General features: G+C 45.9%; 1 protein-coding gene across 3 annotated transcripts in view; it reads right to left on the reverse strand.

Annotated features, from left to right (window-relative positions):
• Positions 1-15041, reverse strand: part of PEX5L (peroxisomal biogenesis factor 5 like) — a 123055-nt gene that overhangs the window by 30250 nt on the left and 77764 nt on the right. For all 3 annotated transcript variants that reach the window (XM_030216328.1, XM_030216327.1, XM_030216326.1), the window contains one exon: positions 13485-13580. In XM_030216328.1, coding sequence (XP_030072188.1) covers positions 13485-13580 — 96 coding nt within the window. The remainder of the gene's footprint in view (positions 1-13484; positions 13581-15041) is intronic.

Genomic DNA, 15041 nt, shown 5'->3' on the forward strand with positions numbered 1-15041 from the left:
GACATCACAATAGGTTAAATCACTGCTCTATGTAATAAAAGTGAGCCAAGTAGAGGACATAAGTACATAAGTAATGCCACACTGGGAAAAGACCAAGGGTCCATCGAGCCCAGCATCCTGTCCACGACAGCAGCCAATCCAGGCCAAGGGCACCTGGCGAGCTTCCCAAACGTACAAACATTCTATACAATCAAGCCATTGTCACATCACTAATGAGGTTGGCTCTTATTGGTGGAATGAGCCACTATGACATCACAATAGGTTAAATCACTGCTCTATGTAATAAAAGTGAGCCAAGTAGAGGACATAAGTACATAAGTAATGCCACACTGGGAAAAGACCAAGGGTCCATCGAGCCCAGCATCCTGTCCACGACAGCGGCCAATCCAGGCCAAGGGCACCTGGCGAGCTTCCCAAACGTACAAACATTCTATACATGTTAGTCCCGGAATTGTGGATTTTTCCCAAGTCCATTTAGTAGTGGTTTATGGACATGTCCTTTAGGAAACCGTCTAACCCCTTTTTAAACTTTGCCAAGCTAACCGCCTTCACCACGTTTTCCGGCAACGAATTCCAGAGTTTAATTAGGGTTGGGTGAAGACACATTTTCTCCGATTTGTTTTAAATTTACTACACTGTAGTTTCATCACATGCCCCCTAGTCCTAGTATTTTTGGAAAGCGTGAACAGACGCTTCACATCCACCTGTTCCACTCCAGGCAATTTATATAACACTCCATTCTCTCTTTCCTTCTTACTGTCTCTTCCATCTTGCCATGCATACCTTTAACCAGTATTTTGGTTTTTTTTCTGCTGTGGGGGGGGGGGGGGGGGGGGTGACATGAATAAGATGCACCCAAATTAATGACCTTAATGGATATTTTTGTGCTAAAGGTCATTTTGTATTAATGCATTTTAAATGTTTTTATAATTGGAAACCGCTTTTAATAATTGATCAGATACTAAGAGATATTGGGCTCTCTGGGATAATCTTGGATTGGTTTGACTCCATTTTGAAGAGTCAATCCTTTATTGTTAAACCACATTCTCTTTCCTCTTCCGCCCATTCGATTTGATGTGGTTCGCCCCAAGGCTCTGTCTTATCACCATTACTGCTTAACATCTTCCTTAGTCAATTAGCTACTTTGCTACAAGACCATGGCATGATATTCTGCTTGTACTGTATAGCGACAGTATTTATTCCGATATAGACCCACTATAAACTTGTTTGAATGAAGTGTCAGTCCTGAAAAAGCAACTGCCTGTTAGGTAACAGGTCAGGCCTCCCACCCAGCACTGGTCCGTAGGTTGTGAGGTTGTGGATTCAATGAGTAGAATCTTCCAAATATTTAGCAATTGCCATTGCCTACCAACTTACTTTTGCCCAAAAGATAGCTTGTGTTATGAAGCTGGGATTCTTTATTTTGCATCAGTTATGATCTGTTTGCTCTTATTTTGATTTTTCTACCTTACATACCCTTTTTCGGGAATTTTTTGATTTCACGGCTAGACTAGTATAATATAGTCTATGCAGGTGTACCTCACATCAACTTGAAAATTTCCTGATTTTTCAAAATTTGGCCATGTGCATCTTATGTTTGGCATGGAAACAAGATCATAAAACACCCATTTTATGGAATTTGCATTGGCTCTCAGTTGCATTTCAAATTAAATTAAAGATTCTGGTGCTCACTCATATGGCATTGCATGAAGGATTGCCAGATTGTCGATAAACTCTTACTGTTCTGTAGACACTCCCATGACTCCTTCACTCTTTAAATGACCATTGTCTGGTACTCCTCCCTGGCTCGAAAGAGGCTTGCTGGGAGTCTATACAACAGAGTGCATTTTTTGTCCTGGCACCATCTCTGCATGCTGAACCATCATATCAGCAATTTAGGTCTGGCTTGAAGACCTGTTTTGTTTTGGCAGCTATTCACACTCAGTGACTTGGGTGGGTTGGGGCTAGATCTCTGTGATTTACTTTCCTCAGTCTATAACTCTTTGTCTCGTAAACTGTTTTGACGGCACCCTAACATAATAGGCAGGACAAAATAGCTTGGTCAAAATAGCCCCGACAAAATAGCACTTCAAAAAAATAAGCAGTATAGTAAAAACTCTGTCTCCCTCTCTCTGGGGGTCCAGCATCTCTTCTCCCTGTCTGTTCTCCACTCTCTCATCTGAGCTCTCTGTTTCTTCAAGCCCCTCCCCAGTGCAGCATCTTTCTCTCTGCACCCCCCACCCCTCGCGCTGTCATCTCTGTCCCACTATCCCCTTCCCTACATTCTGGGATCTCTCTCTCTTCCTTCCCCTCCCATGGTCTGGAAATGCATCTCTTACCCTTCCTTCCCACCCACCTCTCAACGTAGTCCAGCATGTCTCCCTCTTCCTTCTGCCTTCCCTGTGTGGTCTGGTATAGACCATTATTAAAATGGACTTGGGGAAAATCCACTGCTTATTTCTGGGATAAGCAGCATAAAATGTATTATACTTTTGGAATCTTGTCAGGTACTTGTGACCTGGATTGGCCACTGTTGGAAACAGGATGCTGGGCTTGATGGACTGTCCCACTATGGCAATACTTATGTAAGCATTTACAAATGCCAGGAGCAGGTATCCTCCCAAGTGATGCCTTGTTCGGAGGTGTTGCTCCTCCAGCTGTGTAGGGAAACATCTGCAGCCCCAGAAATTCCAGGATGTACAAAGTGAGTTAACACAAGAGGCTTTCTCCATCAGTCCTTTCTTGTGGATGAACATTAGAAATTGTGTTTTTGTGTTCAGGGTAACCCAAACACTGGGATTCCTCTTTCTAAAGTGCTATATTTTTGCTCCAGCTGGGCCCTACCTATTTACAGCACTGTATGTCTCCCTTGCGTGCGACTATTTGTGCTTTGTGTTTATCGTTCCTATAGCAACCTTTGCATCACACAGAGTGTGCACTACCTGTGAAATGTAGGGCTCCTGGGCAAATAAATGCACAGCAATGCACACAGAGAGGTTTTTAAAATAATGATCTAAGGGGGATGAAAATTGTACTTTACAAACCATATCATTTCAAAGTTTAAATCAGGTATGGTAGAAGAAAAGCTTTGTTTAACATACGAGAAGGGTTTATTTTATTCTTTTTGATGTTCCGTTTTTGTTCAGAAGTGAATTCTAAATGTTTTCGTTCTCAAGATGCCGGAGTCCCCTTGGGTACTCTTCATATTGGCCTGAAAAGGTTCAAAGAAGGGCAAGCAAAATGATTAAGGGCATGGAACTCCTCTCATATGAAGAAAGGCTTAAGAAGTGGGGGCTCTTGAGCTCGGAGAAAGAGACGGCTGAGGAGAGATAGAATAGAGACCTATAAATTCCTGGGTGGAGTTAAAATGGGTAAACATGAATCGATTTTTAACTCTTTCAAAAAAATACAAAGACTAGGAGATGGTCCATGAGCTTACATGGTACTACTCTTAAAAATGAATAGGAAGATATATTTTTTCACTCAATGAATAGTTAAACTCTGGAACTTGTTGCCAGAGGATGTGGGTAACAGCAATTAGTGTATCTGGGTTTAAAAAAGGTTTGGACAGGTTCTTTGAGAAAAGACTATAATCTTCTATTAAGGTAGACATGGGGAAAGCCACTACTTACCCTTGGGGTTGGTAGCCTGGAACTTTGCTATTCTAGGATTCTGGAATCTTGCTACTTTTTGGGTTCTGTCAGGTATTTTGTGACCTGGATTGGCCCCTATCAGAAGCAGGATGCTAGGCTAGATGGACCATTGGTCTGACCCAGTATGGCTATTTTTATGTTCTAACCCTTTTCTCCCATTTGATTCTTGGGGCCCGGTAAAAGTTACCGAGTCGCAAACAGTGACCAATGCACAAAAGGGATGGCATGCAAATGAGATGCACAGATCCCCCTTCGTGCATTGGTCGCTGTTTGTAACTCAGAATTAGTCGTGATGACAAGCATTTTGGGAGGGAAGCACTAGCACTGAAATGTGAAATACAGCAGCCGGATGGTCACAACAGCCAGGGGGAATTGGCAGCCTTAGCCGGTGTCATAAACGGGTTACTAAATAAAGACACAGAGGGAGAGAGACCTCCTATGACACATACGAGAAAATGATATCAGATAGACACGGGCAACGATCATACACACGTTTTGCCTGCCTAGCAGAATGGAGGGACACATGTGGGGGAAGTGGGGCAAGCTAGCTTTCTGTCAGTGCTCCCTGGGGGGTTCTTCCTGAACATGGAGATAGAGAGGTTTTACATGGCTTTAAGCTTCTAAAACTTGTCTGGCACAAGTGCCTGTGCAATAAGAATGCACACCACACCTACTACTACTACTACTACTAATAGCATTTATATAGCGCTACCAGACGCATGCAGCGTTGTACATTTGACATAGAGAGACAGTCCCTGCTCAAAGAGCTTACAATCTAGGTTAAACAGACAAGACATTACGGGCAAGGGAATTACAGGGTAAAGAGGAACAGGGGAGGAGGAGGGCAAATGAGTAGTGGTTAGGAGCCAAAGGCAATAGTGAAAAGGTGAGCTTTCAGCATAGATTTAAAAACAGGTAGAGATGGAGCTAGATGTATGGGTTCGGGAAGACAGTTCCAAGCATAAGGTGCCACAAGATAAAAGGAACGAAGTCTGTCTGGAGTTAGCGGTGGAGGAGAAGGGGGACGACAAGAGAGATTTGTTCAGAGAGCGGAGTTCACGTGGAGGAATGTAGGGAGAGATGAGAGAACCGCTGCTGGTAATTTGATGCAAGTAGAATAATCAATACAGGCAGTGTAAACTTGGTCCTGGTGCATTGCCAGTGCAAAAGTCCAAATCCAGAAGTAAATTCAGAAACATCATGTAGGCAGACTCGCAGACTAGAGGTCTCACCCTCCTCTACCCTACATGAGATGCTCTTTGGGGTTCCCCTTGTGGTACCTGGGTGCAGACCAGTTAGTATGAAACACTTTTTCCTTGGAAAAGGTGGCTTCCTGAAACCCTGAGGCAAAGTTCCTTCCTGGCAGTCCCACCCTTAACTTTAGCAGAAGACCTCACTCCCCACCCCCCTTTTCTATAAAACACTGGATAGTCTCTCACATCAGATGAGGTGTATGGAACTAACTCTCCTCGTCAAGCAAGATCATCTCTCTTTCAGTAGTCATCACCAGGACCCCAAGAAATCTCCCATATCCTGAATGCCTGGAGACTCTGACCTTGGTTCCCAGCTACCCTTCCAGAGCAAAAGAATGGGGGAAAAAGAACTGAGAGTATGAGGGCTCATGAGTTTATTCAACACCTCACTTTTTTGGAGACCTCCCAAATGAGGAGTGTCTATTGTACCACAAACCTCTCACTCTTTCACAGCCTGTAGAGATTATGAAGTATCTAGTAGACACTACAGGGCACCCCTACCAAAAGGAAGAAACTCTTGTTGTGCACCTCACCCTCTCATAATCCAGCAGTAGAGAAAATCACACAGATGCTACACTGAGTTTGATGACTGGTCATGTAGAGAGATCAGGCTAGTTTATGCATTGGTAACATAGAGGGGCATAATCGAACTGGGCGCCCATCATTAAGGGTGCCCAGCTCTAAGGACGTCCGGACAAAGGGGCGGGGCATCCCGTATTATTGAAACAAGATGGGCGTCCATCTTTCGTTTCGATAATACGGTTGGGGATGCCCAAATCTCGACATTTAGGTCGACCTTAGAGATGAGCAACCTCGGTTTTCGGCGATAATGGAAACCGAGGACGCCCATCTCAAAAACGACCAAATCCAAGGCGTTCGTAGTGCACTGGTCCCCCTCACATGCCAGGACACCAACCGAGGACACCAACCTGGCAACGTAGGGGGCACTGCAATGGACATCACAAATTGCTTCCAGCTGCATAGCTCCCTTACCTTGTGTGCTGAGCCCCCCCAAAACCCACTACCCACAACTCAACACCACTACCATAGCACTTAGGGATGAAGGGGGGCACCTACATGTGGGTACAGTGGGTTTCTGGTGGGTTTTGGAGGGCTCCCATTTACCACCACAAGTGTAACAGGTAGGGGGGATGGGTCTGGGTTCGCCTGTCTGAAGTGCACTGCACCCACTAAAAACTGCTCCAGGGACCTGCATACTACTGTCAGGGAGCTGGGTATGACATTTGAGGCTGGCATAAAGGCTGGCAAAAAATGTGTTGCAATTTTTTTGTTTTGGGTGGGAGGGGGTTGGTTACCACTGGGGGAGTAAGGGGAGGTCATCTGGTCAGTTCTGGCACCTTATCGAGGCTTGGATGTGAAAAAAAGGGACCAAGTAAAGTCGGCCAAATGCTCGTGAGGGACGCCCTTCTTTTTTCCATTATCGGCCGAGGACACCCGTCTCTTAACCACGCCCCCGTCCCGCCTTCGGTACACTGCTGACACGCCCCCTTGAACTTTGGTCGTCCCTGCGATGGAAAGCAGTTGAGGACGCTCAAAATCGGCTTTCGATTATGCCGATTTGTGCGCCTTTAGGAGAAGGACACCCATCTCCCGATTTGTGTCGGAATATGGGCGCCCTTCTCCTTCGAAAACAAGCAGGGTAGTCACATGTCTGGGCTGCCAAATTTTGAAGGTGCCCAAAACTTGCCTTCTTCCTGCACTCCAATCTGTGAGGGGCAACCGTTGCTCATCAGTCTGGGAGTAGGACCTTCCCCGGTCCTGTCTATGGGCACTGTAATCTTAAATCCAGCCCTGCAATGAAATGTGTTTGAGCCTGATTCCACTGTTCACTCATTGCTGTCACAGAAGGGAGTGAAAAACATGAACAGACTCTGAAGTGAAATTGTTACTGATGACTTTTTGTTTAAGCAGTATGGTTTAATCAAAGGTTGAGCACCTGCTTTGTTTAGCTGAGAAGGCATTCCTCCCACTCAGTTTTAATGGGTACTGGAAACCAGAATCTGGGGAGGAAAAAGAATGCTATGGAGGCTAGAAGGGAAGGAGGAGAGAATGACAGATTTTGGTAATCTGGATTAACTGCTGTAATGATCAAGGGGAGTTTAGGGAAGGAGAAAGGTTTCAAGCCTAATGCTTGAAATCTGCTGAAGGTGGATGGGGGGTTAGGGAAGGGGAAAGGTTTTGTGCGTAGTGTTTGAGATCTGCTGAAGGTGGAACCATATAGGTGTTGGTTTTCTGCAAAGATACCGGCTTGGAACCTTTCTGAACTTGCTTCTTTTTCCCATCTGCAGCTAGCATCTGCTGAGTGGAGGGAGCCTGTAGGTGTGGACGGAATAACAAGGCGGGAAAGAAGAGCGACCAAATGGTAAAGGAGATGGAACTCCTCTCGTATGAGGAAAGGCTAAAGAGGATAGGGCTCTTCATCTTGGAAAAGAGATGGATGAGGGGAGATATGATTGAGGCAGGCCCTCATGATCAAAAGCAAACTCCGGCGCTAGAGGCTGTTAACGCCATACTAGCGCCGGAGTTTGCTGCCGACCCATGATCAGAGCCCTCGAGCGCCTGAAACAACGCACTCGAGGGCTCTTAGCGCAAGTAGCATGCAAATGCAAATCGTGAAGTGGCTGCCTCCGGCCAAACGCTCTCCCACCCTCCCACCCAGCGTCCGGTGGGTCTCCAGCCCCCCAAACCCCCAGAAATCGTTGAGTGGCCACATCCGGCCAAAGGCTCTCCCACCCTCCTATCCATCGACGGGGGGGGGGGGGATTCCCTTACATGGTCTGTAGCCCCGCCCAGCGCATCCCAGGATGCAATGGGCGGGGCTGGGCGCCGCCATTTTGCAGCGGCGTCGACTGGAAGAGGAGGGAGGCAGGCAGGCTGCGTTCCTCCTCCAATGAAAGGTAGGTGGCTGGGAGGGGGGGGGGGGATGTCTCCACGGACCACCAGGTATTCAAAGGAGAACACCGGACCTCCAGCCCCCCCCCCCCCCCCGTCGATGGATAGGAGGGTGGGAGAGCCTTTGGCCGGAGGCGGCCACTCAACGATTTCTGGGGTTTTGGGGGGGCTGGAGACCCACCGGATCTCCAGCCCTCCCTGAACATGGGGGGTGGGATCGTCGAGGGGGACCCCCCCCCCCCCGTCGCTGGGTGGGAGGATGGAAGAGGGTTTGGCCATGATGTTTTCTGGGGGTTTGGGGGGGGGGGGGGCTGGAGACACACCGGAGCTCCAGCCCTCGTTGTTCGGGCCTCGGCAGGCTGTTTGACAGGTTTAGGCTTTTGACAGACCAGACCTGTCAAACAAGTGCGGGAGGATTGTGCTGAGCGCAATTCTCCCGCACTTCTACATGATAATCAAAGATAATAGCGCTGCTTAGATTTGCATGCATTATCTTTGATCATCGATGCCGAAAAGCCCTGTGCTGTCCCAGCGCTATTTTTAGAGCGCTGTTCGGAACAGCGCGGGGCTTTGGATCATGAGGGCCTGAGTGCTGTAGAACAAGTAGAAGTAAATCGAATTTCTACTCATTCCAAAAGTACAAAGACTAGGGGACACTCAAGGAAGTTACATGGAAATACTTTTAAAACAAATAGGAGGAAATATTTTTTCACTCAACGAATAGTTAAGCTCTGGAACGTTTTGCCGGAGGATGTGGAAACAGCGATTATCATATCTGGGTTTAAAAAAGGTTTGGACAAATTCCGGGAGGAAAAGTTCATAGTCTGCTATTGAGACAGACATGGGAAGCAACTACTTGCCCTGGGATTTGCAGTATGGAATGTTGCTACTCTTTGAGATTCTGCTGGAATCTTGTCACTCTTTAGGATTCCAGAATCTTGCTATTCTCTGGGGTTCTACATGGAATGTTGCTACTCTTTGAGATTCTGCACGAAATCTTGTCACTCTTTAGGATTCCAGAATCTTGCTATTCTTTCGGGTTCTACATGGAATGTTGCCACGATTTGGGTTTCTGCCAGCTGCTTGTGACCTAGCTTGGTCACTGTTTGGAAAACAGGATACTGGGCTGGATGGACCATTGGTCTGACCCAGTATGGCTACCCTTATGTTCTAAGGTAGTCCGGGGCAGTTGGAAAGCGAGATTAAAAGATCAAAATCAGGAGTTTGTACCAGACTGGGATGACCTGCGTACACACTGAGCTGGAGATTTCCAACTTATTGCACACAAAACAAACAACAGAAGCCTAGGAACAAGGGAAAGAAATGCCACGGGGCAGCCTCATAACCCTGTGCTATTCAGGACAGAATCACCTTCTTACAGCGTATTATTGGACTATATGGGCCTGCAGTCTGACTAGAGCACTGCATAATTTCTAGTGCAAGGACAAGCTTCCTATAAATCTATCTTTCCTCCGCACAGGTTAAACTGTAGGAGCATTTGCTTATGTGTTGGGTGATTCAGTACGACTGCCGGCACCTGGTGAGCTTTTGATAACACAACCCTTAATACAAACACATTAAGCATAGTCATGAATTTCTCAGAATATCGGTTCTCCATTTCATGCTTTAATAACCTGGTGATTACAAGACAATGAACTATTAAAGTTGTTAATTCTGAAGTTTAGGAATATCTCACCTGGGACTAATTTTATAGTTGCTCTAATGTGTTGCTCAATGGCAAAGCTTGATTTTGCTGAATCACACGAGTGCTGGTCACCCATGCCTGAAATAAAGCTTTGTTTCACACTGACAGCAAGATTTATTTATTTATTTAGTTGTTACATTTATATCCCACATTTTCCCCACCTATTTGTAGGCTCAATGTGGCTTACATAGTACCGGAGAGGGCGTTTGCAGACTCCGGTGTGAACAAATACAAAGTGATGTTGTGGTAAGATAAAGTTCATGTGGCACAGCCACACTAAGGAATCGTACAACGGAAGATGCACCTTACTCATAAGATGCACTTATGAGTAAGATACAGCAATGTGACAGATAACCATGGGATCAATATTCACTGGCTTCCTATCCGTTTCCGCATACAGTTCAAACTCCTCTTATTCACCTATACAGTGGTGGAAATAAGTATTTGATCCCTTGCTGATTTTGTAAGTTTGCCCACTGACAAAGACATGAGCAGCCCATAATTGAAGGGTAGGTTATTAGTAACAGTGAGAGATAGCACATCACAAATTAAATCCGGAAAATCACATTGTGGAAAGTATATGAATTTATTTGCATTCTGCAGAGGGAAATAAGTATTTAATCCCTCTGGCAAACAAGACCTAATACTTGGTGGCAAAACCCTTGTTGGCAAGCACAGCGGTCAGACGTCTTCTGTAGTTGATGATGAGGTTTGCACACATGTCAGGAGGAATTTTGGTCCACTCCTCTTTGCAGATCATCTCTAAATCATTAAGAGTTCTGGGCTGTCGCTTGGCAACTCGCAGCTTCAGCTCCCTCCATAAGTTTTCAATGGGATTAAGGTCTGGTGACTGGCTAGGCAACTCCATGACCCTAATGTGCTTCTTCCTGAGCCACTCCTTTGTTGCCTTGGCTGTATGTTTTGGGTCATTGTCGTGCTGGAAGACCCAGCCACGACCCATTTTTAAGGCCCTGGCGGAGGGAAGGAGGTTGTCACTCAGAATTGTACGGTACATGGCCCCATCCATTCTCCCATTGATGCGGTGAAGTAGTCCTGTGCCCTTAGCAGAGAAACACCCCCAAAACATAACATTTCCACCTCCATGCTTGACAGTGGGGACGGTGTTCTTTGGGTCATAGGCAGCATTTCTCTTCCTCCAAACACGGCGAGTTGAGTTCATGCCAAAGAGCTCAATTTTTGTCTCATCTGACCACAGCACCTTCTCCCAATCACTCTCGGCATCATCCAGGTGTTCACTGGCAAACTTCAGACGGGCCGTCACATGTGCCTTCCGGAGCAGGGGGACCTTGCGGGCACTGCAGGATTGCAATCCATTATGTCGTAATGTGTTACCAATGGTTTTCGTGGTGACAGTGGTCCCAGCTGCCTTGAGATCATTGACAAGTTCCCCCCTTGTAGTTGTAGGCTGATTTCTAACCTTCCTCATGATCAAGGATACCCCACGAGGTGAGATTTTGCGTGGAGCCCCAGATCTTTGTCGATTGACAGTCATTTTGTACTTCTTCCATTTTCTTACTATGGCACCAACAGTTGTCTCCTTCTCGCTCAGCGTCTTACTGATGGTTTTGTAGCCCATTCCAGCCTTGTGCAGGTGTATGATCTTGTCCCTGACATCCTTAGACAGCTCCTTGCTCTTGGCCATTTTGTAGAGGTTAGAGTCTGACTGATTCACTGAGTCTGTGGACAGGTGTCTTTCATACAGGTGACCATTGCCGACAGCTGTCTGTCATGCAGGTAACGAGTTGATTTGGAGCATCTACCTGGTCTGTAGGGGCCAGATCTCTTACTGGTTGGTGGGGGATCAAATACTTATTTCCCTCTGCAGAATGCAAATAAATTCATATACTTTCCACAATGTGATTTTCCGGATTTAATTTGTGATGTGCTATCTCTCACTGTTACCAATAACCTACCCTTCAATTATGGGCTGCTCATGTCTTTGTCAGTGGGCAAACTTACAAAATCAGCAAGGGATCAAATACTTATTTCCACCACTGTAAGTGCATTCACTCTGCAGCTCCTCAGTACCTCTCCACTCTCATCTCGCCCTACGTTCCTCCCCGGGAACTCCGTTCACAGGGTAAATCTCTCTTATCTGCACCTTTCTCCTCCGCCGCTAACTCCAGACTCCGTTCCTTTTATCTTGCTGCAGCATATGCCTGGAATAGACTTCCTGAGCCGGTACGTCAAGCTCTATCTCTGGCCGTCTTCAAATCTAAGCTAAAAGCCCACCTTTTTGATGCTGCTTTTAACTCCTAACCCTTATTCACTTGTTCAGAACCCTTATTTTATCATCCTCACTTTAATATTCCCTTTTCTCTTGTTTGTCCTGTTTGTCTGGCCTAATTAGATTGTAAGTTCTGTCGAGCAGGGACTGTCTCTTCATGTTGAAGTGTAAGGTGCTGCGTACATCTAGTAGTGCTATAGAAATGATAAGTAGTAGTAGTAGTAAATGCTAGCACCTAGATTGGTAAAGAACAAGCACAAATTATAGTACATTATCATATATATGTGTACATGTGCACCCTACCCGTGTGAATTCTGGTGCCACTGAGTAGCCAGTAATACCGTGTAAACAGTCATTTACACCAGTATGTGGATACATGCACATGAAAATAACTAGAATGTAAGCATTGACATCTTTTCCTGCTATCTAAGAGGCCATTTTACTAAGGTGCGTAGGCATCTATGCGCATCCAACACGCGCCAAAATGGAACTAGCGCCTGGCTACTGTGTGACCCGAGGCGGTAATTCCGTTTTTGATGTGCGCCCAAAACATGCGGTAGAAAATATTTTCTATTTCGTACCGCGTGGCGCTTATCCAGTGGTAATTGGCAGCTTACCACCCAGTTAGCGCGTGAGACCTTACCGCTAACTCAGTGGGTGGCGGTAAAGTCTCAGACTGAAAATGGATGCGCGCTGGTTTTAATTTTGCTGCACATCCATTTTCTTCCAGGCGCGTTGAAAAATTGACCTGCGGTGCGGTGATGGGCTCGTCAGGAGCATTCTGAAAAGTTGTGCGCATAGTTACAGAATACTGCTTCGGTGTGCCTAACTTGAGCGCCAGCTTTTACACCAGGTTTTAGCAGGTGTTAAGTTTAGTTCCCAAAGTTAAACATGGGAATTGGCGCTAAGCTTGATTCTATAAAGGGTGCGTACCAAATTTTGAGCACTATTTATAGAATTCCTCCCTAAGGAGGAGATTCTATATATGGCGCCTAAAATGTTGATGCTGAAATCAGTGCCGACTAAGAATATCCTGTAATTGGCAGCTAGATTTTGGCGTCAATGATAGAATATGGTTAGTTGATATTTGGGTGCTGATATCTGCGCGCACCCATTTATGCTAACAAAAATCCGACGTAAATTTCAGTGTGTAGGTTTAGGCGTACTGGGACATATTCTATAACTAGGCACCTAAATCTTGGAACGTCCATTTCCCCACCCATAACCACGCTTCTTTTTGCCTCCACATGTTAGAAGTTTGGCGCACATTGTTACAGAATACGCTTAGCGAGTTGTGTGCGTAAATTCTAATCAGTGCCAATTAGTGCTCATTATTGCTTAAGTGCTGTTATCAGCGCTCTTTAGCTTGTTAATTGGCTTAAGATGCGCAGTGTTGTAGAAGTGCTTCAGAAGTGGCCTAGTGGCCTAGTGGTTAGGGTGGTGGACTTTGGTCCTGGGGAACTAAGTTCAATTCCCACTTCAGGCACAGGCAGCTCCTTGTGACTCTGGGCAAGTCACTTAACCCTCCATTGCCCCATGGAAGCTGCATTGAGCCTGTCATGAGTGGGAAAAGTGCGGGGTACAAATGTAACAAAAAAAAATCTGTGCTTATTATGGTGCCTAAATCTAAGCACACTGTATAGAATCCAGGGGTAAATGTATATTCACAAAACAAAGAGGCTTTTATCTTATGCTGTATCATAAAAAAGTACCTCCACGGCTGCCTTTGCTCTTTCAAATTCCTCCTCTAACGAATGGTTTCTGGTCAGAAATGCGCTTCCCAAGTGATGCTCTTTGGTTAGTCGTGCCTAAAGAGGTCAGAAAGACAAGACTGTGATAGGCATACCGTGACGTGAGTTGCTTTTTTTTTTTTTGCTGTTTCTACACATTTCCAAAGCGTCATTCTGCTGCTACGCATGGATGAACCTCCCTGAAGCAAAATCCTGCTGGTGTCAGAGAAATGACAGCATGTATCAGGCATCGCTTCAGTGGAGCGGGCAGCTCAAAACCCCCTCTGCTTTCTCTTAACCCTGGAGTTAACTGTAGTGAAAAGTGCAACACTTCTTGCGCTGAACCTTGATTTGCAATGCTTGTTTGATTGTTTCAGCCTGAAAAATTAGTCCACTAGTTAAAACTAGGCCTCTGGCATAGTCTGAGAGACAGAAATACCAACTTCCCTCTGGAATTCTATAAGGGAAAGGGGACTTGATATACAGCCTTTCTGTGGTTTTTGCAACTACATTCAAAGCGGTTTACATGGTCTATACAGGTACTTATTTGTACCTGGGGCAATAGAGGGTTAAGTCAAGTGACTTGCCCAGAGTCACAAGGAGCTGCAGTGGGAATTGAACCCAGTTCCCCAGGATCAAGGTCTACTGCAATAACCACTAGGCTACTCCTCCACTCCTTTGGATTCTGGAATCTTGCTATTCTTTGGGGTTCTACATGGAATCTTAATGATATACTGCCTTTCTGTGGTTTTTGCAACTACATTCAAAGCGGTTTATATAGTAAATACAGGGTACTTATTTGTACCTGGGGCAATGGAGAGTTAAGTGACTTGCCCAGAGTCACAAGGAGCTGCAGTGGGACTCAAACCCAGTTCCCTGGGATCAATGTCCGCAGCACTAACCACTAGGCTACTCCTCCACTCCTTTGGATTCTGGAATCTTGCTATTCTTTGGGGTTCTACATGGAACGTTGCTACTCTTTGAGATTGTGCATGGAATCTTGTTAATGGGACTTGATATACTGTCTTTCTGTGGTTTTTACAACTACATTTAAGGCAGTTTACATATTATATTCAGGTACTTATTCTGTACCAGGGGCAATGGAGGGTTAAGTGACTTGCCCAGAGTCACAAGGAGCTGCAGTGGGAATTGAACTCAGTTCCCCAGGATCAAAGTCCACTGCACTAACCACTAGGCTATTCCTGCGCTCCACAGAGGAGGATCATACAGCTTGTCGGCCAGAGCACTAATCTACGCAATAGAAGAGATTTGAGGTGGTCTGCAGTTCTGCTCTATCAGGCCCCGATGCTCAAAGGTCTGGCGCTAAAGCCAACAGCGCAGACCCAGTCACTCTCAGCCAATCACAGCGTGTTTAGCTGATACCGGTGTCAGCTAAACGTGCTGTGATTGGCTGAGAGAGACCTGGAGGCGGGGCATAATCGAAAGGGACGTCCAGATAGTTTTTTTGATTTGGACGTCCTCCTCGCACGTCCGGCGGTGGTCATTTTGGGCACTGTTGCTGTTATAAAAAAGGGAAGA

This window comes from Microcaecilia unicolor, chromosome 10 (genome assembly GCF_901765095.1).
Source record: "Microcaecilia unicolor chromosome 10, aMicUni1.1, whole genome shotgun sequence".
NCBI classification, from domain to species: Eukaryota; Metazoa; Chordata; class Amphibia; order Gymnophiona; family Siphonopidae; genus Microcaecilia; species Microcaecilia unicolor.